Source organism: Xiphophorus hellerii, chromosome 8 (assembly GCF_003331165.1).
Source record: "Xiphophorus hellerii strain 12219 chromosome 8, Xiphophorus_hellerii-4.1, whole genome shotgun sequence".
Taxonomy (NCBI): domain Eukaryota; kingdom Metazoa; phylum Chordata; class Actinopteri; order Cyprinodontiformes; family Poeciliidae; genus Xiphophorus; species Xiphophorus hellerii.
The window spans coordinates 16,323,307-16,347,321 of NC_045679.1; the positions used below are offsets into that span (position 1 = coordinate 16,323,307).

Below are 24,015 nucleotides of genomic sequence, written 5' to 3' on the forward strand. Positions count from 1 at the left end.
TAAAATCAGATCCAGAATTAAAATATATCCATGAGTGAGTGATGTCCAAACATGTGAAATAAAACACTAAAACATGGCAATGTTTGTGGTCATTTCCTCACCGGATTTTGGAGCAGAGTTAAAAATAGACATTGCATCTTTTCCATCAGGCAGTGAACCGTTGCTGGTGATTTCCTCTCCCTAAAGAATGAGTTAGATAAGACTTTAGATTGTTGACCACAACATAGAAAAAAAAATTGAAAGCCACAGTTTGTGAATATTATGAGTCACAGGGTGCAGCATCACAGTTCACGTTACTGCCATACAAAATAGAAATATTAATTTCAATTTTCCTTATAATTTTTTGCAAGAGTCTGGATTTTGTACTGTATACACTCATATCATACATGTAATTATGTCTATCCACAAACAACTACATCCCCTTTTACTGCCACCCTAAAAGAATGTATTTTTTCCCCTCTGCAAGGACAGTAAGCAACAGCATGCTCTAAAGAAATTGGCACAGAAGATGTATATCTAGTTTGGATTTCAAGATCTGCACCTCTATATTTTGGCCACTTGGGGGAGACAATTTTGGAATGTAATTTTTCTTACTTACACTCAGGATTAAAGTATTAATTTGTAAAACCAATCTTACACATAGCCTCATTAGCGTTCAAATGGAGTGTTGCAGCACCTGGTGAATTTAAGTCTGGTATTTACTCTCCATTTAGCTGCTTTTGATTTCACACTACCTCCTGAGGGAAATGTCTCAACCTTGTGCCGCTAAATGTTTGTCAGCACTTTCACCAGCCAGTCACTTTAGTTTATTTATTTGCTGTCACAGCAAGCAAAATTTCTGCCGTCAGAAAAAAAAACAACTTAGGTTTTCACTTTAGTTTTCACCATATTCAAACTGGTGAATTTGTGTAGCTACTTCCTGTGGCTTCACATAATAGTGGCTTTGAATTATTGTATTTAGCTTTTAAAATGTTTATTCTTTTACCTTGGCCTTCTGCTTGGTTTCTCGCCCTGAGCCCTTGAACCTCTTGGACGAGGGAAACGGGTACTCAATATCTCCTTCCTTGAAGTCGTAAGGATCGTCCCCAGTTCCAGTCTCGCGCAGGGCCTCTACGCCCGGCTGCTCAAACAGGCCCAGAGCGTGGATGTGCTCCTCCACCTTCTCTTCTGAGATTTTAAATCTCTTGTGGCTCCGACTGTACAGTCTGGAAAAGACAGAAAGGAACAAGTGAAGTAGGAGTTTATTCTTTCTTTACATTATGTCCTAGCTTTTTTTGTCTTTATGGATCTTCAACCTCATGTTTGCAAAATAAGTTAGTTTTAATGCAGAAGAGCTTCACACCAGTAGCTGTATCTCTGCCATAACTAGCCTTGTTAGAGGTTCTGTCAATAAGATGCTTCCAACACTTATTTAATCTCTTAACATTTTTGTCGAGTGTGAGGATCTACCGCAGTGTGACTCAATCCAACAGGCTGAATTGACCTGAATAGTGTAAAATCATGCCAAATGGAATGCAATAGCAATCAAATATTAAATTCTAAACTATTCATACTGTGCAAAAATAAGATTACAAATATTACATACAGTTGAAAACAGATATTTACATACACCAAATAAAAATACACACAATTTTTTTTTTCTCACTGCCTGAAGTGAAATCAGACCAAACATTTCTTGTTTTAGGTTATTCAGAGTTATTGAAATTATTTCTATTTGATAAAAAAATCAGAGAATATTTTTTTTAGATTTGTTTTGTAATGTTTTTTCAAATTTAGAAGTGTATATATAGTTCAAAGAAAATTACAAAACATCTCTAAAAATGTTCTTGTTAAGTTTTTTGGCATTTAGAAAATCTAAAAATATGTTTTTATATTTCTAACTAACCTAAAAAAGGAGCAGTTTGGTTTGATTTAACTTCAGACAGTGAGAAAAAATGTGCATATCATCTAATTTATCTGGTTTCAATTGTATTTTTCCATCATGTGCCACATTTCCTACCTTTTAAATGCATTGTTTACAGTGGATGTTTCTGTCTCCACTTGCTCTAATTTCTCAGTGGGAAGTTCAGGGGGCCTGAATTCACTTTTATCAGTCCTGGGAGTCCTGAAGCCTCTCCACCACCCAGACCCACTCTCCCTCTGCCTCAGCTGAGCAGTATAGACCGCTGTCTCGCTGGTAATCACCCCCAGACCCGAGGCCCCATCTGGACACACGAGAATGTCCACAGAGGCATCTAGAACCTCCGGGTCCTGCATCCGGGGGTGCGGGCTGAGAGTGGGCGGGAGTGGAGACATGGATGAATGAAGAAGGGACTCAGGGGCTTTTCTTTCATTAGAGAGAGACTTGGAACACTTGCAACTTGGCAGAGAGCTCAGCGGCTCCATCGGTGATTCAAGCGCAACAAGGGCACCAAGCTGGGGTCCTCCAGGTGAGTCCTGTTCCAGCGGGGACTCCTCCGTGACAGAAAGACGATGGTGAAAGGGAATCACAGCCGGCCTCTTTGACTGTTTGTCAGGCTTTTCCGGCCTCTCGCTTGTCTTGTGTTTTGGCACGGAGGTAGGGTATAATGACGGGCCTGAAGACAGTGAGGAGCTGGAACAAGGTTGAATGTTAGCTGTGGGTGTGGTGGACATGTTGAGCTTCTGCTGCTTTAACCTACAAAACAAAACAAAAACATAAAATTAAATATCTTCTACAGTAGCATAAAATATGTTTTACTGAATGTATTGCTATAAACATTTGGGTATGTTGTGGAAGAAGGGATCCTGATCAGGTGACACTAAACTTCAACTTTTGGTCCTACTTAGAGAGCATAATTTGTGGTAGAAAACGAAAATCTCGTTTCCTCTGAGCGGTACGGGTTGTTGTGGTTTGGTAGGCTATTTTGTTTGTTGCCAAGAAAGCCCAACTGGTGGAGGAAACACTCTCCTGAATACACCGGACCATAAAATCGTAAAGCAAACTGCAACAATCCCTGCTGTATCGCTCAATGGTAACGAAGCAAAACACTACTTATCATCCTGAACAAATCAACCTACATTGTGGTGGCAGAATAATGCTGCAGATATGCTAATTTTCATCGGGGAAAGGAGTAACAGGTCAGGGCTAATGGGAAGATGGATGGAGTCCAACTAGGAGCCTGTTGCAGCGGTGAACAATATTGTTCACTGAAGCTCTTCAATACCGTATTTAAGTTATTTTGCGAGAATAGTCAAATTTAAGTCCCTAGATGTGAAAAGACTAAAAGAAACAGACCCCAAAGACTTTCTGTAATTGCAGCAAAAGGTGGTTCTACAAAGTATGAACAAATTCATGCTGCACTTTCAGATTCCTGTTTGTAAAAACTGTGAAAACCATAAATTTTTAGTTTGTGTTGTCTTTCACATGAAATCCTTTTTTCATATGGTAGACCGACAGCATTGCATTTTTAGGTGTGTACACGGTTACAAATTAAATTAACATAAAAAAACATAATTTTGTTGAACAAAGTTATGCGGGTTTGAAAACTTCAGTTTAAACAATGTGTTACCTGGAGCAGCTGCAGGTTGTTCGTGCTCCAAGATCATTAAAGTTCCACGTAGCAACTGCGTTTGGCACTTCCTTTCTCTGTGACGCATCAGTTACCTGATTTGGTCTGTAGGGAAAAATCACATCCAGATGAACACTGGTTAATATAACCTATCACGAGTATTAGAATAATAAGCAGAAAAGGAAGAAAGTAATTTAGAGGTAACTTACACGTTCTGAGACTGGTTGAGATAGCATTCCCTCCAGGCCTGGTGGACCACCTGGCAGGTCAGCTTCTTCCCAGAATGCTTTGGGCTGAAAGTGGTGATCCCCATGCCGCTGTCCGGTGTAGGGACATTAGAGGCCGAGGTCACAAAGCCACTGTCCGCTGGCAAGGAAAAGAACAGATACCATCCTCTCAGCGACAGAGTTTTAATCTTAGTCAGCAGTGAAAAATGTCTTTTTCACTTAGGCCCTCCTTTTCATTAATCTGTTAGCAGCTGAAAACGTCAGGGTCATGTGTGAAAATATCCAACTGGTGCCGTTTCACAACAATTTGAAGCAGAAATGTGAGAAGGTCAAAGTGTATACTATGAACTCTTGTTACACATTAATGGCTACTTCTGTCTGTTAAAGGTGGGTAGCATCATTGGATCGTTTATACATTAGTCACTTCCTCATGCTTCACACAGACAAGCCTGGAAAAAAGTGCTACAAAGGCTACCCACTATTTGTTAATTCGTGGAAAATTGGACCGTACTCATGATAATGAGTACGGTTATCATCAAACTGTAACTCTCAGGGCATGTAATACAAAACAATATGTAATAACAATGCGACAAACCTTTGATTGACTGCATACATTAACAGAAGAAAGGAGATGAACAGCACTGATTTTTCTCATGTTTAGCTTAACTACAACTATTTGGCTTTAAATGCTCAGATGTTCCCAGCAGTCCAGGAGAGCAGCGCATTCCATAGCAGAAATCTGAGTCAGCAAATGTTATTACGTTTGAGACAAAGTTTATGAACCAGAAGAGCAGGTTTTGTCCTCACATGATTAAGGGGAACCAAATGTTACAAGCTAAATTACCAGTGAGTCGCATTAAAAGTAAATGTGAACAGTTTAGCAAACTGCTCCCCATGAAAAAGATCGGAGCTGGAGATTTTAATAAAGAATGTAGTGATTTGGGTCAAGCCAGAAAATTTTAGAAAAAAATAAAGGCATTTGCTTTATTCTATGTCACTTGATTGTTTTATCAAACAATCAACACCACAATAGCTTTCTCAATGTATTTAACTCCCTGTTAGAGAAGTACGTTGAGGCTGACCAGGAGAACCTCAAAAAAAGCTTGCTGTATGAAAAAATGTGTAGCAAAGTAATTAGGACAGACTCAAGTAATAGTGATAAACAGTAGCATTATTTTTGCTGCATGTATATAGCACTTATTTGATAGAAGAATCGCACAGATTGCTGGTGTATGCAAATGCATATTCTTAAATAACTTGGGGAAAAAAAGCAAGAAAAAAAATCAGGACATCCCGAGAACAAAGTTAAAAATACAATGAGACTAATTTTAAGTGGGCCTAACAAATCTGAATTAAACTAGAATTACCATGGAACAAAATACATTTAAAATACTGGATCTAGAAGTGTTTACTTCAAGCTGTTAATGATTTAAACCCTGCACCATGCATGTGTGTGTGTTACCGGAGCAGGGCTGCTCTGGTGACGTCGGCGGAGTCAGCGGCACGCTGCAATTGTTCAGCTCCTTGTTGAGGCCCAGAGCTGCAGGAACAGGTGGAGACTGCTCCACCGGTAGGTCCCCCTGGGCAATCAGCACAAAAGCAGCTGGGTAGGTCATCCTCACGCCGCCTAGGAAGGTAAGAAAAAGAGGATTTGCGGCACTCATTTAACAACAAATTTATGAAAATCCTTAATAAATCCTTGCAGAGATAAACTGTGTGAGCAAAACATGCTGTTTCTGTTAGAGATTTACAGCATGTTCCCAGATTTCAGCATGAATGGCCACAAATGCACTCGCGCCAAGCAGTAGCTTTGTATTGCATTAATGCAAGCACAAGCTTTCTCACTCACTGCTCTGATAAAACATGATCAAATAAGAATCCTTCTACTTTCAGGCTTCTTCTGGCTTTCCTCTTTAGCTGTAAAAGCTGCCGGTATCCAAAAGAGTTTTAATTGTAATCAGGTCAAGTCAACGCTGTGGGATCAGACTGATTAGGCTGTAAGAGAGCCTCCCTGGAGTTTATGGCTCAGCTTCCAGACTCTTCCTCTCTGCCTGTCTCACTGTATGCTCATAGCTTTCAGTCATCCCCCCTTCCAGGCATGTTGGAAGACTGAGAGGCTCATTGCAGTTAAAGCAGCACTTTTACTAGTTCCTCTGCTCAAACAAAGACAGAGAGCAATCAATGAGATGTTATTGTCTCACCGTTTGCTTTGTGAAAGCAACATCACTGAAGCCTAATGTAATTATACATTGCTATTTGCATGCTGAAAGGTTGGCAGTGTTCTTTTGTATTTGCTGAAATAAGAAGGATTGTGCAGGAGACTGTTTACTTTAATTTGGTGAAGTATCTCCATATGCATGCTGTATGTTCTTCAAATCTAGTAAATGTTTTTTTTTTTACAATTTTGTGTGATATTTTTTCTTTTTGCCATACCTACGATAACATCCACTGCCACATGAGAGCTGCGATCATAGGCTTGCCCTGATTCCTTTTGTTCCTTCTCTCCGCTCCCCTCTTTCTGTGGAAGCACCATGGGATAGAAGTAGCTCCACTCCTCTATCAGCTTCCGAGCGGCGGGGTCACTCATTTTGAAGGCCTGCCCTGTTAGGGTCCCGCTCAGGCCATACGGACTCAAAATCACTGCACAGACAAGAGCAGAGCGATCAAAGACTGCAAGGAAGGAACAATATAAAAGTAAAGGCGATATAAATAAAACGGTTAAACATGATCCAAATATGTTTCTTAAAATGTTTGTGTTTAGATCCGTTTTAGTATTTGCATCAGCATAAATAACAGTATAAAGAATGTTTAATTAACTTAAATTTTATTTTAATAAGTTTATTTACTTCTATTTATGAAAGCAATTGCAGAAAAAAGTACTTTCTAAACTAAGACACTTGTAGTTATCACAGCCTTTGATCTAAATTTAAATCCAGTAATGTCAACTCTGCACTACACATGTGGTATACAGACTATGCAATATTATAAAGCAACTTTCATATTTGGTAAATATGTGGAAGAATGCATAATATTTTCATCTTTTCACCAACGGCTGTTTTTTTAATCTCCTTGTAATTGTTCAGCATTTTGTTGGAAAGTGCTTTATAAATACTATTAAGAATATTTTTTTAATTACATGAGAACAAAAGGCTAATGTATTAATTCTGATTTAAATATATATGTGTGTGTGTGTGTGGGTGTGTGGGGGGGCGTGGGTGTGTGTGTGTTACCTTGCACTGGAGTGGAGGAGGTCTGTGCGAGTCGGATGTGGCGCTCCGTGATGTGGTACGCAGGCTGATGCTGGACGATCTCCACACTAGTGCACACGTTGCTTTCGCCGTGCAGGAAGAAGGAGAAGGAGCAGGACAGGTGTTCGCTGCAAAAAGATGATTGAAAAACAATGGAATTAAAGGCAAAACGCATTTAAATAGTCAAAGCACATACACAACTCGGAAATCAAGCCTGTCTTTGAAAACGACTGGCAACATGGGTTTGCACTCCTGTCTTTGTCCGGTTTAATTACAAGTAAAATCACCTACACAATTTAATTAAGCTCAAATTAAAATGGAACATAATTACTTTTTAATTATGTCCAATTGAGATGAAGCAGACTGAAGATGTTAAACATGCCAGGTTTTTTAGGCTGAGATCTGACAGACGAGGGGAGTTTATCTACAGATCAGAGAACGCCGTCTGACAGCATGTTCACAAAACTCTACCACCACTGATCTCACACACATGATTCTTATTGCAGGTATAAATCCTCATTTGCGTACGACTGACTGCGATGGCTACATGTTTACATATTGCGACTCTCTCTTTATTACACCAGCCAGAGTACAGTTCATCATGCATTGCTGTGTTTTTTTAATCAAGGAGGAGTAATTGTTGGAGCTTTATTGCAATCTATACAGCAGTGGGCGGGCTGGACGTCATTAACCGCCTCGACAGCTCCACTGATGTATATTTTTAATCTATAAACCACCTCACTACCTGGGTTTATATATATCAGAATTACAATAAAGTCAGCAGGTACTCTAATCGCTTTGTGATTACCCTGCTGCCTATGCAATATCCCCTTTGCCCTGAGGGAGTTGGACCTCCATTTGAGCTGTAATGGATCATCAAATTCAATAAAATGGCCAGTTCCACATGCGCAGCCAGAACTAAACACAGCCTATCTGAGCCCGATGTCTCAGTTCTGACTATGAAAGCCTCCAGATGGCGCTGGATTCACCCAAGAGGTTGAGAAGGCAAGGTTTTCTGCTTCATAAACACTCCTCAAGCTCCCTGAGAAAAGAAAAAAAAAAAAGAAAAATCCCTAATGACAGCAGGTGGTTCAAACATAAGCCTGCACAATCACAGGGAGAAGAGCACAGCTAAAGTGCATACATATGCATGCCTGTGATAAACTGGCTCTCGGGCACACAATGCTTTCTCACCCCACAGATAATATCCCAAGCGCACACACAAAAACTCAGTGGCAGTTTATCATCTCTGCAGTTCACATTTCCACAACACATGAGTCAAAAATGCTTTCAATGTCACTGCCCTCCAACCTCGTCCTCGGCGCATCGTTCCAGTCACACGAAGAGCTAAATATAGGTGCACAGGGAAGCTCGGGGAAAACAGCTGCAAGTCAAGGGTACCAATCTGCTCGGCACAAATACAAACATAAGCAAAATTAACAGGCAGGGATGTTCATCTCTGTCGCTTTTGTTTAATTTACAAGTAAAGTGAGATTTCAGCAGACTCATAGAGCTTCAAGACATTCAGGGGGTCCAACAAATATTGCATATCAATTTTTTTTTTTTTAAAACATCCAGACATAAAATAAGATAGCTGTTTTAAATATTTAATATATATTTTTTATTATTTGGGAAATATTTCAGGCTTACAGTATGAAGTCTGTACAGACTGTTGGATTAATGGATGGATGGATGTGCAGTTGTCTGTCCTGAGTGACCTGTAGAGAGTGTCCCACCTCTCGTCTAATTACCTCCAGTCTCACCCCAACCTTGGGCTGACAAGTAGGTGTACAAATTGATTGGAATTTTTTTCCAAATCTTATTTTTTTTTCTGACGTTATTGAGCCCTGGAAAATCAATTTTTAGACTTTTCAGTTGCTTTTTTTTCAGATCTGAGCCACTGATGGGTTGAAAACATTTTTTTTTCCAAAAGATGTCAACAGTTTTGCATAAATGTAACAATAATGCAGTGAAAATTAAGAATTAATAAAAAATGAATCTCTTTCCCATGTTGATGCTTGCTTATTTATGTGAGATGTAAGTGTAGACAAAGACTTTAGGGTTAGAGTCAGATTGTTCCACTAATGCTACTGTTTGCAAAAAAATCAATGTTACAAGTCTCTCTGACAATGTTTACACAAAGTTTATGTAAGCAATTACAGCCAATAAATTCATAAAGTCAACACTAAAGCACGACATGTGTAACACTAACTCGTTTATTTTTTTTTAACTGCAATAAAGTGTGACAACTTGCAAGTCAGTGAAAAAGCAGAGCTACAAAAAGCAGCATCAAACTGCAAGATGACCCAGCTGGGAGATTGATGCTCCCTGTCCTTTTACAAAGGGCATTTTCCTGCACAGTAAGCGGGTGTGAGTGTGTGGACACACCGGGCTCCACACGTCCTCTGGGGGGTTTTGTTCAGTCGGCAGGCAGAAGTATGTGTGTGAGAACGGCAGACCAGGGATGTGTGTCTGTATGAGTACAGGTATTAATAAATGAAGAGGAGAGATGGCTGAGACATAACTAAGGGTTGACAGTACAGGAGAAGATGGGGGGGGGGGGGTGGATTGTGAAGAAAGAGAAGGAAAAGACAGCAGGACAAGAAGATGGAGACATGGGGAATTAAGTCAGGTGGGGGTATGCATGAGCAGGACGGGCACAAAATGGGAAAGTAGGGAGGAGTAAGAGGAAATTAAAGAGATAAGGAAAGGGAAGACCGGAGGAGCCAGACCAAAAGCAGTGTGAGAGACAGAGGAGGAAGTGAATAATTCAGTGCCACACACTGCAAATGCTGAACACATATCGATGAGATCAGAGTTTTAATAGGAGGCTACTGAGCATGATTTTATGGTGAAATCAATCAGCTAATGTAGAGGTATAGGGGAACACACAGACATTTTACAGTCTGTGTGAATCTGTCACTTGCTCTGGCTTCATGATATCTGCAGGCTCCGTCTTGAATTTTGCATACTGAACACTGTGTGCAACAAATCTACCAATAATGCCACGCTCCTGAAACTAGACAGGTAAAAAGCAAGCACATATCCAGCGGTCAGAGCAGCATGTGGGCAAGAAGAGTGGCTTGCATGCAGTGCCTTACAAAATGATCCTTTGAAACATTTGGCATATCGAAAACCTCAATAAATTTACTTAGGATATTATGTGATAGAACAACACAACATTGTGCCTCATTTTCAAGTAGAAGTAAATAGATCATGTTCTTTTTTTAAATATATGCTAATTTTATATTTATAATTATATCCAGGCCCTCAATGCTGCAAATGTACTTCCAATGTAATTTGTTTAAGGTCAACTTAAACATGGATAAAAATGTACAAATTCTTCATGCATGATGTCCCAAAATTGACCAAGAATCGGTTCTGATGGATCTATTCTTTGCATATGTGGTGAAACAATTCAATCACACATTTAAAAAAAAGTAATGAAGAGATTCTGTATATTTATCAAAAGTAATATGTATTTTCTATGAAATTACATTTGAAAAACTAAGGGTCATATTTATGAATAACTACACTACACTAATAGTTATTAATTATTATTTTTCTAATAATGTATGTACTGGTAAGTAAAAAAACACAACTAAGCAACAATTTTAGCACTAATTCTACTTAGTACTGTAATCAGAGAACATTTAGGAATAAGGAATGCACCCTAAAATGTTCGGAGTTAACAAGGGCTCACAGCCTAAGTTGGATGCTAATATTTATCTCTATATTTTAATTTGTAAATAGAAATAATACATGATACAAAGTGACAACTTCGTATTATCTACCTCTCTTTTCAGAAGTGCCACTTTTTGTTGGTCACATAAGATCCTAATAAAATATATTGGAGTTTGTGGTTGTCACATGAGAAAATGTGAATTTAAATGGGTAAAAATACTTTGCTGAACATCACTGAAAGGGAACGAGAACCAACGTGTGTCTGTTTAGCAAAGGGGGTGATTAAGGTCTGACATGGATTATTAAGACACACAGCTGCACAGAAAATAACTGTTAAAATAGCAAGAAAGATTACTAAAACAGCAATCCACACACTAACCATTAGGATTACACACAAGGCTTATATCTCCTCCAACAGACCTATCTTAATCTGATGGCGCGATAACGGTGCTCAGCTAGCAACCACAGCCATGCGAGCTAATCAGGTATGATAGTATTTTATCTGGATTCTCTTAAATCTGAGAGGTTAATCTGCTTAAACTGAACCTTGAGTGTTCTCCCCGCCACCAGAGGAGCAGCTCCGTGAGTTATCCTCTTCCCTCCAGCTAACCCTTTTCCACACACACGTGTAGGACGCTCCACTGATGCTTGTGGACCATTGTGGAGGATGTTTACACTCTTGTAAGCTCTCGTGAGCAGCATGTGTACACATCCTATTGAAACTGCTTCCAGAGTGCCCCCACGATTGTTTAATTTATTCCAACACAAACAGAGCACCAACATGTAGACTCATTCTCGGGCTTAGTGCAGGAGAATCTAAATGCTACTGCATGTACACATTCTGCAATATGCAGAACATATCAGAAGCAACATAAAGAAAAGCATTAAGTTTGATGTTTTATTCAAGGGCTCCAGGTGGCTTTGAGGAGGACTGTTACCACAATGTTTATGCTACAACAAAATTTATATGGTTTCACAATAATAGGGAGCCAAGCTATAGGATAAAAGAAGTGCAATTACAGATTCAAGTACAGAATTCATGAAATTCAACATCCATAGGTTTCTATTTCATATACAATGCCTTCCTGTCCCACACAAAGTAAAACATCTCCACAGTATGATGCTGACAAAACTATGTTTCCCTATCTGGCCATGTGTAAAGACACTCCATGTTTTTGGTTGGTTTTTAGCCACACATAGTGTTACACAGACTGCCCAGTGAGAGACAAACTGGTGGTGGAAAGCCCAGTAAAATGATATGCTCAGCTGCCATTGTGAATGATAGCCTGAACAGTATTTTGTCAGATGTTGAAAACTTAGGATAAGACATTAAACTAATTTAATAAGACTAATTTAAATGTCTCCACAACTTTCTCCCTGGCCTTTATCTTGTATTCCTCTGTCTTCATGATGCGATTTATTCACTTTTGTTTTTTGACAAACTACTGTGGCTCTCACAGAACATTTGTGTTAATACTAGGACAGTTATGCACTTCATTGACCTAATAGTGGACTTTTCAAGGTGATCTTATTCAGTTATCATCTTGATAAGTACACAAGCAAATGCATGTGGCGTTTATTAGGTTTCTTTTTAAAGATACACATCTTCCACTACATTAAAAGAGACAACTTTAACTTAGTCTATCACAATGTTTTTATTTGGATAAAATAAAATTACTTCTTTCATAATTAATTGTTGGTATAGTTAGTCTCATAGGATCCTAATCAAAAACAATGTCAAGCAGTTTAACAACATTTGCAAGGTACTGTATTGTTGTAATTTAAAAAAAATGAAAAGGATCTGGTCATGTCTCTGTGACTTATCATCATTCTCTATTCTGCTCTACATATTTTTTTCTTTCTTATCTGTAACATCTTTAACACAATAAAGCAAAGGTTTCAGCTATCTTTGCAAAAATGCAAGTTTCAGCACCTTACATGTCGACTCCTCAGACTCTCAGAACATATGAAAGAGTAAATGTAAAGGCACCAAATTTAAGAAAATCATGCACTGATGAAAGAGTTGTGTTGAATTAATAAAGACAATGATTAAACAACACACACTAACACCTCTGCAGGAAAGATTGTACTATGTCAAATCAATCACTGAGCAATTGTGCAAACCTTTTGCACAATGAAAGCAATCATCAAATTCCCTGGGGATTGTTAAAAGTGGTGTAACTTTTCATCTCTATTCTTACAGTCACACATTATATCCAGTCAGTCACCACCTTCCAGTTCATTCACTCAGCAGCTACTTATCCATCCAGTCGGGCTGTCAGTGCATCTAGCAATCTGTGACTTGAAGGGGCATTTTTCTTGTCTGTCACTTTTCTAATTTAACCTGTCTACAACCGTTCTAACCCTTAATTACACTGTGACTTAAAGCTTACATGTTTTTACCAAATGGCAAATTGTCCTCACTTTCTCCTAATCACATCTGTCAGATTAGCATTTATTTAAGACTTAAAAGTGTATATCATCAGTGAAATTCTTGTTTTAGATAACATTTTAGAGTAATGGAACACACACAGTGAGATGCAGAAAATTAGATCTATAAAAAAAACCTTTATCTCTTTTTCTTATGGATGGGGAAATGTTTTTTCTAAGTTTCTGAATACACCAGCGAGCGCGGAGCAAAAAATACTAAGATGAGCAAAATTAGGTCAGATAATTTTTTTTATTTTTTTTGCTGGCATGAATACTTTTCAAGTGAGTTCTTACAAGCTCTGTCTAGCTTCCTTTCCCTCCCGCCGATCTAAATTTATCATGGCATTTGTTTTGTGCAAACACAGAAGAGCAAACAAACAGCACCGACATCAATGAAGTTATTCCACAAGTCTAAATGAAGATGCTGTCTCTGTACCTGCGGTGTGGTAACACTGAAAAAAATAGAGAAATGCTGTTGTGACAGAAAGCACGCTAGATTTTTAAAACATAAAAATCTTGGTGGCTGTTTTATGATTTTTTAAAATTAATTTTATCATTTTATAATTGAAGAAATTTGTAAAACCCCAGTTCTGTCAGGTCAGCAAAGAATTCCTGAGATTAATAAAGCAAAAACAAAAGGCAGCTGCCATGTTTTTCATAGCAGAGAACAGGTCTGTTACTCTGAACTACAAATATTATTTATGCATGAGTTTATGGCCATTAGTGAAATGAAAGCTGCAATATAAAAAACACTGAGCGTTACACTTGGCATGCAAAGAATTGACTGAACTAATGAGGGAGACAGACTCTAATACATCCATTCAGCCGTCTATAGTGATGATTAATTTACGACCCCCCACCTTCTCTGATCCCCACCGCACCACCACCCGTCTCCTCCCTGCTCCCCCCGCTCTTCCCCTCTCTGATGCCTCGTCTCCCCATCCTCACTCTGCATCCCTGTAACGCTCTCCCCCTACTCGTATGTTCTTCCCTCGGCGTCTGATGCAATGTGTTACCAACCCAGAGAGCTTTCCTCCCATTCAGACACAAAGAGAGAATGAGAGTTGGGTTGAGAGGAAGGAGTAAAAGGGGAAAGCGGGGGGCGGTTGTGGTTGGGGAAATCATCTCCTGGATCTAACGCAACCTGCTGTGCCCAATGGACACAAACAAGATAAACACCTGATAAGCCCTGACAAAGACAGCTATGCCAAGGCACTGAAACTGGCACGGGTGTGGAAGCATGGCATGAATGCTCGCATCAATACGCCCCCTAATGGGGAGAAAAGGCACAGTGTAGAAGTAGAAAAAAAGAGACAAAAGAGGTAATGAGATAAGAAGTCATTGTTAGTGAGAAATGTTCCCTCGTGGGCTGAAAATATTGCTGGTCGGGAATCTGGAGGTGTTCTCACACTCTCAACTTTGGGGCAACTTTATAACAATAGGAGCAAGAGGCGGTGTGGGAATATGAGTGGAGATAACAGGTGGATATCAGCACTTCTTTTGTGCCACTGTGTGGTACAAAAACGGTGTTGTAATAAAAATTCATACTCTTCACCTATGCAGCGCACACACATGATTCAGGTTTGTTTTGGTGGGAGCTCTCAGGAACATTTCTGTCTTTCTCTCTCCGTCTCTCTTCCCATCTTTGCCTTCAGGATGTTCAATAATTCACACAAAAAAAGCAAGTCTGAATCGTCTCAGTAGGAGGCATGCAGCACATTCCGGCGGAGCTTTCGAAACGAAGAGGAATTAACATGACGTACAGAAGTCTCACTGCCACACACACAAACACATATAAAGGCCTGTGAAACTTCCAGAAGAATCTCATGTTTATATATGCGCATACCCATGGAGGTGTCTTCTACCTTAATACTTTCCACTCCTGTTGCTCTATTTAAATTCATATTTTTCATGTGGCAACCCATGTTGAGATATTTCTGATTATCTCTGTCTCAAAATCCCTTCTACAGAAAATTAGAATATTGGTTGTACTTATTATTTCTTACAGCATTTTCTAATCTTCTGTAAAATAAATTAAAAGCTTTATAGTCACAAGATGACAAAGAACAAAATAAAATCTGTACGGTTTAGCTAACATAAAACATCCATGATTAATGAATATTGTCTTGGTTTTGTTGAGTAATAAACAAAGGACATTGCAACTTCAGGTGACAGAAACTTCACTCAAATAAAAAGGCTCACAATGTTATTTTAAATGTGGTTAGTAATCATGGAAAAACACACTTTCACTCAGGATAGAAAAATAATATTTGCATTGAATAGCCAGCACAATAAATATCCAGTGGACCATTAATATTTGCTGGGTTTAGGGACCACAAAATTCTTAGCTGCCTATTTTATTAGCTCAAACGCCAAAGTAACTTAATATGCATCAACACAAACAGCAAAAACTGTCTTAGTGCTACCACAGATGTTAACATCTACAGTCTTCCTTATCTCCATTCGAAACAGGAGTAAGATAAATGAATAGCATTCCTTGATTGGCTGCTTTACAAATGGCAACCAATAGTGTCGACTAGCATTGTGCCTAGGTACTTCATTTTCTTTAAATTATTTTATACATGCCCTGCAAATGTGAGTTTTCCATGGATACTTTGGAGTTACATTGAGAAATCTGTGAATACAGATTGCAGTTCAGTATGTAAATACTGAACTGCAAACTGGTTGTATTTCACTGTCCTTACATGTAACCCTCGCCACAGATTCCACACTGTCAATATTCAATTATATTATTAAACTGAGGTTCAAATGGAGAACTTTTTGAAACACAGAGGGTGTGATCTAAAAATATTCCAAATAAGAAGTGCTAAATTACGTGAGCAAAAGAAAAAATCCACATATAATAAATTGACATTTTGCAGGCGATCTACAAGAATTGCATGTGCAATCAATTGCCCTCTTTCAATTTGAATTTTGCACGTTCTACTGCAAGCCACATAGTGTGTCTGACTTATTTAAGTCAGGGATGTGGCAGCAAGACAACGCCTAAATAATACAGGACATAGGAACTTGAGAGGCAGGACTGGGAACCACTGCTTTAAAAGATCCGGCCCTGATACCCTCCAAAAAAACCTTAGATATATACAAACTGTATGAAATCCTTTAATTAACCTCAGATGTACTTGATTTTACACAATCAGATAAAGGTGTTTTTTTGGTCTATGATGGTAATTATTATCTACTTTTCCATGATAAGAGCATGTAACTTAAATTGGATCCCCTTCAGACTGAATTCATTATTGAGCCCTTGTTGGGTTAAAGGCTACAAGTAATAAAACCACATTGAGAGCCTGAAAGATAGCAGTTAAAATTTTAATAAAGCTCCAATAAACAATTTCTGAAGTAATTATTCAGCTAGTCCTCTGTCCTGGTGTCCCTCATTTGATTCTTTGTGAATGTGATCAGACTGAGCGGAATGTTATGGAAGACTAGGACACTTTCCAACTCAATTAGTCATACTTTTCAGAAAGAAAAAATATAACCTTCATTGATTTTGCTGTTTTGGTTAAACTACATAAAAGTCTTATATGCTCTGTGTTGAGGAGTGTTTACGACATAATTAACAGCAAAGGCTCATCCACAGCTCAGTCTATTAGAACAGGGTGGGAGCATGAAAACCTTGTTTTGTCTGCAGCCGCTTCCTCCAGCTGCTTCTGGGGTATCCCCAACTGCTCTGAGCCAACTGGGAGATATAATCTCTCCAGCAGGAGCTGTGTCAGGACTGGGACTCCCTCTCCACCGCTAAGGTATGTAATAGCAACCGCATCACAGCAGGAGCTGAATATAAACTCCTCCATCTTCATACATCTGAGAGGCTAGAAGGGCAAATGTACCAGCCATTACAGGCCATTATTATTTCATGAAGTCGATCAATTAAAAAAGTAGATCAAGGTTTAAGTGTTGACATAAATCCTCTTAAGTAGATAAATTCACGGCTCCCGCAGCGTATTCCCTGGTTTTATGATGGGCTTGAGATTCATCCCTTTTTATACATATATATGCATTCAGTGGGCCCTTCTACCTATTGAAACTCCAGCAGTCAATGCAATATCTGTTAAAGTTTCTGCCTTTCTTTGCTTCAGTCTGAAGCAGATTTCACCCAGACAGTGCCTTCGTAGACAGAGATGTCACCATCACATCAGCTCTGCACACCAAATTCCCCAGATATAAGCTGAACAAGTGACAAACACTCTCTCTCGACGTGTCAGGCAGTGTGCCTAAATCAGGGACTTCCACCTGCTCTCGGCTGCTGAACCTCACTATGCTATGGCACGTCACGGCAGAGTGCAATCGTGTCAGCAACTTTCTGCAGAGACAGACTTCCCTGTGCATCACTTACTTTGCACCATGCATTGATAACAAAGATAATATAAAACACAGTTATTATTTAAAGAAGCGCGTGGCTTTGCTGCCTCTAATCAGTGGTTGTACTTGGCATGAACCACCTCTTTCTGTTATTCCTGACACGGTCAAACACAAACCCAAACAAAATAAAACTTTTATTTGTGTAACATCCTACCGATAACTAAGCTATGTGTTGTGATTTTTACTGAAGTGTGGTTCTAATGCTGCCAGTAAAGCCTTGAAAATGTTTTTTTTATGCTTCTACAGTGGTAAGACATAACACAAGTTATGTCTTAGCACTGCAAACATGTATGAGTTGAAATGATCAAATTTAGTCAAAACTTATTTAAAAACGGTCATAGCCTTTTGATTTATATGTTTTTACTCAGATACCAACTTCAGTGTCATCATGTTTCTTCCAGTACTTAAGCTGTGAACAACACAGCAGACATAAATTCCCAATAACAGGATATGCAAATAAGGAATAAAAACATAGTTGATGTGCAATTGACAACTATTTTCTCAATTGTGGTACTTCTCTTGTGGTCTGTCGCCCTGGGCAGATAGCCATATTACACAAATAAAAAACCGCCACAGCCTCTAAGCAATGTATTAGTTTTTAAAATGACACCACTTTGATGGCAAAGTGGTTTCCCAGCAGTTAGCGAACTCAACATGTTTCAAAGCAATTGAAACAGTGCTATGTCAGAGATGTGAGGAATGTTGCATCCTCATTGCCCGGAAAAGTGGGCAGAGTGAGCTGTGAAAGGGATCTATAATGCCTGAAGCAACAAGTTGAACTGTCATCACACCCACCCCTCGTTTTACTCTGTTTCAGCCTCTCTGTCTGTCTCCCACGCTGACAACACTGTTATACAGCATGACATGTGCAAGCACACGCACACCCCCCCACACACACACACACACACCCCTCTTCACTCAGGGAAAGAGAGAGAGAGAGCGCTAACCTCTGGACACCATTCACATGCTCTGTTTCTCTTTTACAGACTCACACCATCGGCCTGCTGCTGGAACATCCAGGCTTAACAAATACTGAATCACATGAAAGTCAGTCACGCTGCCTCACAGAATGACATTACCACACTTTTTCTTTCTTAGAGCATCACATGTACTAATGTCAACACATAAACCCTCTTAATAAAGAGTGTGTATGCAGTTTCTTACCTGCTGCCCAAAGACTTTTCTTCTAGCTCATGTGGCTTAAAGAACCATTTTCCAATCCTCACGAAGCCCTTATCGTTCAAACATCTGGAGCATTGAGCAAAAGAAAGACGTCAAAATTAGGACATTTTTCTGACGTCTATGCATCATTGAAATAAGATCTAAATCATAGCAAACAATTCAAACACAATTATATATTAATTTCACAAGGTAAAAATTTTGATTCCAAGCAGAAATATTTTTTTGAAAATATTGTTTAAGCACTTTATGACTGTAACTGAATAATAAAGCAATTACCTTTTCTTCATGATTCATTTGAAAATGAGTATACTCATCCATACAGACATAAAGCTGTTGTAATCCAGCAGTAAACTCCCTATGATTGTTTGTAGGCATCACAAAATCATAGCAAATGATGACAACTTTGAAATAATGGTTTGTTCTTTTTCACCTCTAGCAAGTTTAAGTTCCTTTCAGGTACCATTCTGAACATAACCCAACGTAAAACTTTATATCGTAACGAGCACCTTTGGCATTTTTCAGATGACGTTCAGAAGAGTTGCACTATGCCTGACAATTTTATTCATGCATTTTGCCACAGTCAATGGAGGCTTGCACAGTAGGGGGTGGGTCTTAATTTGGAATATCATCTACTGTTCAAAGGAAGAGAGTTCATCACGTCTCTGTTCAAACTTTCTTTTTATAAAGTTATTTTTGCTGCTATTAGGGGCAAATCGTCACACTGGCTGATCCAAACTTTGCAAATTGTTTTTAATATCTTTGGATTCACATTCAAAACATCTACCGGTATATGTATCCTAAAATGACATGGAAGAGAGTAAACCGGTGAGACGCAGAACAATGAGAAAAGAACTGCTAAATGAAGAGGCCTTTTTCTTCAGCGAGCAAATTCCAGTGTTATTTTGGGTAATTTTACTAATACAGTTTATTTGTCATTTATTATTATCATTACTGATGTATTACTTTTATTTCTATGCACTCTGAAAATCCACAGTGGAACCAGTTATCACATAGCGCTTTCATGTGCTGATCTCTGAGCAGATTAAAGCGGTGGAATACTTTATATCCACTAATAAATGATAATAAACTCAAAAGCCTGCTGCAGCGGCTCATAAATCTTTCTCCATAAATCTGGTGGAAGACGTTTCCCTTTATTGACTCAACAAAACGTCTGTGTCTCATTAGTTGATTTCCTTCAGACACTGAGCACCTTCTTGTTATGAAACATATCACTGAGCGCCTGAGCCGAGCCGTCCTAAACAACACGTCTGACTCATAACGTGAAAAAACATATTTATAACATTTAGCTTCACTTCTAATTTAATTAGTTTTCTCAATTATATTAATTACAATCGCGCTGAAATCCAGCAATATTTGTAAATCACATATATTTATACGACAACATGGGATACTCATTAGATGCATTTGTGGAGATCTTTGCAGTTAAACAAGAGCAAAGCAAAAGTGATCCCTCTAGTGTTGAAACAGTAAGCTATAAAAGGAGTCAGCTCCAAGGTAATAGGAAGGTTAATTCTGCCTTTCCCCTGTGATGATCACTGAGGCTTAACTTAATAGAGAGCAAATATGTGCTGCTTCATTTAACAGATGGCTCCGACTCAGAAAGGAGAGCTTTGGGTGCTTGAGCAAGTGATTCAGCGCACAGATTATAATTTCATTAAGATGAAACTTATGACAGAAAAGGTTGCATATATGTTTAACTTTCAGCTGTTGAAATGTGCAGTAAATAACTAATGGCATATTAATTTAGAGCTACATATTATTATATTGTGGGTCTGATGAAAAATATTTAAGTGCATTATGCTATAAAATACTTCCTTGGTGTTATGCGTTGCGATAGCATTTCCTCTTTTTTTTTTTTGCTTTATTTAAAGGTGTAGTCAGTGTAAATCCCTTTCTACAACACTGGATTTATCTCATTCTTTCTCTCAGTGTTCTGCAAATACCTATCCATTTATTGTTTTGAATCTGCCAAATTAAATAACTGAAAAACTACTGGACATGAAATCCAGGGGAATTTTAATAATTTTTTATTTACTTGAAAATTAACTCTGGTTTGAAACCCACACAGCAAATCCAGTCAACCACAGAATGGAAATGAACCAAAGGATGGAAGTAATTCATGATTTACAAACATATATATATATATATATATATATATATATATAGTCTGAAAATATAGTTTGAAATCCCACCAATAACTATCTACGTGCTTGTGTGACCACAGCAACAGGTTATAGCCTCTCGTTCTTCTCAATCTTTTTCTGTCCCGCTGCCTTTGTCTCAAGTATGCAGAGCAACATGCTGATTGGCTTTTTGCCTTGCCCATTGCTCGTCTGGGGGAGCTTCTCGTGACAGCTCCTCAAACATGCAGCTGTTGTCTACGTGACATTTTTCAAGTGGCTTGGTCCTCTTTTCAGTGCAAGGTGAAAAGCCAAACTAAGTAAAGGTGTAACATTTCTTTGCTTTTTGCTGTTCAATCTAAAAAGTGTCCCAGACTGTCCTTGCATTACAAAGTCTTAAATAACTCAGCATTTTACATATCTGACCTTAGCTTTAATTTAGTTATTTTATTCAATAACTCTTACCATCCGCTTTTGGCTTTTTAAAAAATATATATGTTAATTCTGTATAGTTGTTTTGACTGAGGAATTTAGATGTCATCAGTACCAAAGCTATAATTGATCTTTGTTAAGGCAATAAAGATCAAAAGGTCCCTGTTACCACTACCAATTGTAGAGTAAGTACTGAGACTTTCAATTCTCAGATTTCAATAGTTTCCCCAAAAGTTTTTATTTCTTACTGCTATGGTGGATCTTTTTTACTGCAAAGGTTTGAAGTTGGATAAAATTAACTTTCTGTAGCAAAAAGTTGGTGACCTGTGTCTCAGCATCGACTGTCCTCGTTCTTCTATGTGGCCCACAACTTTTTGGCCGAGATCCTGTGTTGCTTGCACTATGTTATATTCCTGCCAACACTTGATGGTAGAATATTTAGTAGCGAGGTAATTGCACGACTAGACTTTTTGCACCGGTGGCGTCCTATGATAGTGCCACGTTGGGAATTGGCAAGCTCCTGGGAGCAAACTCATTTTTTCACAAATGTTTATAGAAGCAGTCTGCGTGCCAAGGTGCTGGATTTTATCCACATGTGGTTGGAACCTCTGAATTCAATGATTTGGATCGGTGAGTGAATACTTTTGGCAAAACAGAGTAAGCTGTAAAAGCAATGGACTTGCATGCCAGGGCCAAAAAACACAACTGAACTAAGTTATATTTCACTAGCCTATGCTTTTAAGTAAGCCAAATCTGAGTTAAGTAAGTTATTAAGTTAAGTTAGACTTTGCTATTAATGTATGTCTTAAATTTGAAGAGTATTAAGATGTTCTAAAAAGTCTTAATAAAACCCTTTTTTATTATGTTAACCTTAAATTATAAGAAAACACATGGGATCCCCCTGTTATTCTGTTTGTTGATCATTGGCTTTACCTTTCCAGCAGGTTGTGTATGGCTTTGAACAGGAGGGTCCTGCACTCGTAGGACAGTCCACACTCCCAAAGCCCCTCATCAGCCACTGAGAAAGAAGGGGGAAAAAAGCACTGTTAGAATTTATACGTCTCGCACATAATATCATTTAGAGATGGTGATATTAGCAATGATGATGAAGCACACATATTGCTTCTGTGCGTGTGTGTGTTTGTGTGAACAGGGGTTGCTTGGCTGTACAGCTGTCACACTGGCTGCTCTGACATCCCAGTCACCCCCCCCCTGCAGTTGTCAACCCTTGTTAGAAAGACAGTGTGAGTGTGTCTGTTTTTGTATAGGTTGATACACATGCCTGCGTGCTTAGGTTTCCACATTCACACGACCGTTTTAGCTGTTCTTCTTTGCAATTTTGGAAGTCTGAAGGTTTAATATCCTTAAATCAACTTTGGCAAAGCCTGCGAGACATAAGCAACGACTACACAGATCTGTCATGTGAACAATTCTGCAGCCTCTCAGACTTCTCCCTGAATCCACCCCAGCACCAACCCCCCTCGCCCCCCCATTTGCCCTCCCCCAAAAGTGGAGACACACACACACACCCTGACAAAAACACACACAGCGGCCAGTTAGCAGTGTTTCTCTTTGTTCTTCGCCGTATACCTGCAGGGCTGCTGAAGAACTGGAAGATTGTGGGTGGGTGTTGTGTTTGCTGATAGGGTGGTGGCAAACAAACCAAGCATCACAGAAATACACAAGAAAAAAAAAAAAAAAGGAATGAGAGGCAGAGAGGCAGTTCGCCTGGGGGATGGGTGGCACAAACCCCACTAGATGTTTCCTCTTTTTCCTCCTGCCTCTTTTTTTATCTCCTCCCTTAGTTTTTTCTTTTTTTGATTATGTATTCCTTTCTATTCCTCTGCTGCATTGTTAATACCCCCCTCTTTGTTTTTGTCTTCTTCTTCTCATACCAAAGTGAATGAAATTTCCTTACTCGCCAGAATTACCCTGTAACCATGGAAACGCTGGCGGTGAGAACATGGCGCCCTGGCATTCAATTTCAACACTGGATTCCCTCCCTCCTTGCCGCCCCTCACCCTCCTCCCCTTCTCCTCCTTCCTCTGTTCTATTGCTTCCAACACCCCCTTTCCTACCCACCCCTCATTTACTCCTGCTTCAGGGCTCAGACAGGAAGCTCGCTCCAGCCAGCTCTTCCACAGCGGAGAGAGATACAGCGAGCACCATGAGCAGAATGCAAAGTCTCTGGAAAATCCAACTCATTAGTTCTCCCTGTCTCTACATCTTCCTTCTTTCTCCTTTTCTTGAAAAAAAAAAATACCAAACTTTTTTTTTTTTTCATCACCAACTCTCCCAGCTCTCTACCAGTCATCTTCATTCCCTCTCCTTGTGGCAGCCTAGACGGCACACTCCTGACCCCCCATTAGTCTAAATCTATGTAAGTGACTCTTCACCCCTCCATCATTTCAGCACATCCTGCCAAAAAGAAACTAAACCCATATTCTTAAAGAGACCACCATAAACAGGAAAAACTTTTCACATTTGCCCCCAGAATTCCTGCAGCATTCAGCACGTGTCACCAATCTCAATAAAGTGACAGCACCATATTTTTAGGAGCCACATTTAATGTAGATTGCCTGTTTGTCTGCTTAAATCGCAGTTGTCAGCAAGCCAGCTCACTGCGCCATATCAATGCAAGGTGTGACAAATCGCTGTAGCAAGAAATTAAGGTCAGGCATCCACAAGAGCATCTGCGCACACAAAAAAATCATTACATATATAGAAAAATAGAGTGTGAAATAAAACATTTGTC

The 24,015-nt window shown here is 39.1% G+C and overlaps 1 protein-coding gene across 2 annotated transcripts in view; it reads right to left on the reverse strand.

Annotated features, from left to right (window-relative positions):
* The window catches only part of LOC116724225 (mediator of RNA polymerase II transcription subunit 13-like), a 94,745-nt gene that overhangs the window by 12,740 nt on the left and 57,990 nt on the right, over nucleotides 1–24,015 (reverse strand). For both annotated transcript variants that reach the window (XM_032569725.1, XM_032569724.1), the window contains exons 3-12: nucleotides 22,194–22,278; nucleotides 18,670–18,753; nucleotides 6,988–7,133; nucleotides 6,191–6,397; nucleotides 5,220–5,384; nucleotides 3,740–3,896; nucleotides 3,531–3,635; nucleotides 2,000–2,656; nucleotides 986–1,205; nucleotides 102–180 (exon numbers count right to left, since the gene is read on the reverse strand). In XM_032569725.1, coding sequence (XP_032425616.1) covers nucleotides 102–180; nucleotides 986–1,205; nucleotides 2,000–2,656; nucleotides 3,531–3,635; nucleotides 3,740–3,896; nucleotides 5,220–5,384; nucleotides 6,191–6,397; nucleotides 6,988–7,133; nucleotides 18,670–18,753; nucleotides 22,194–22,278 — 1,905 coding nt within the window. The remainder of the gene's footprint in view (nucleotides 1–101; nucleotides 181–985; nucleotides 1,206–1,999; nucleotides 2,657–3,530; nucleotides 3,636–3,739; nucleotides 3,897–5,219; nucleotides 5,385–6,190; nucleotides 6,398–6,987; nucleotides 7,134–18,669; nucleotides 18,754–22,193; nucleotides 22,279–24,015) is intronic.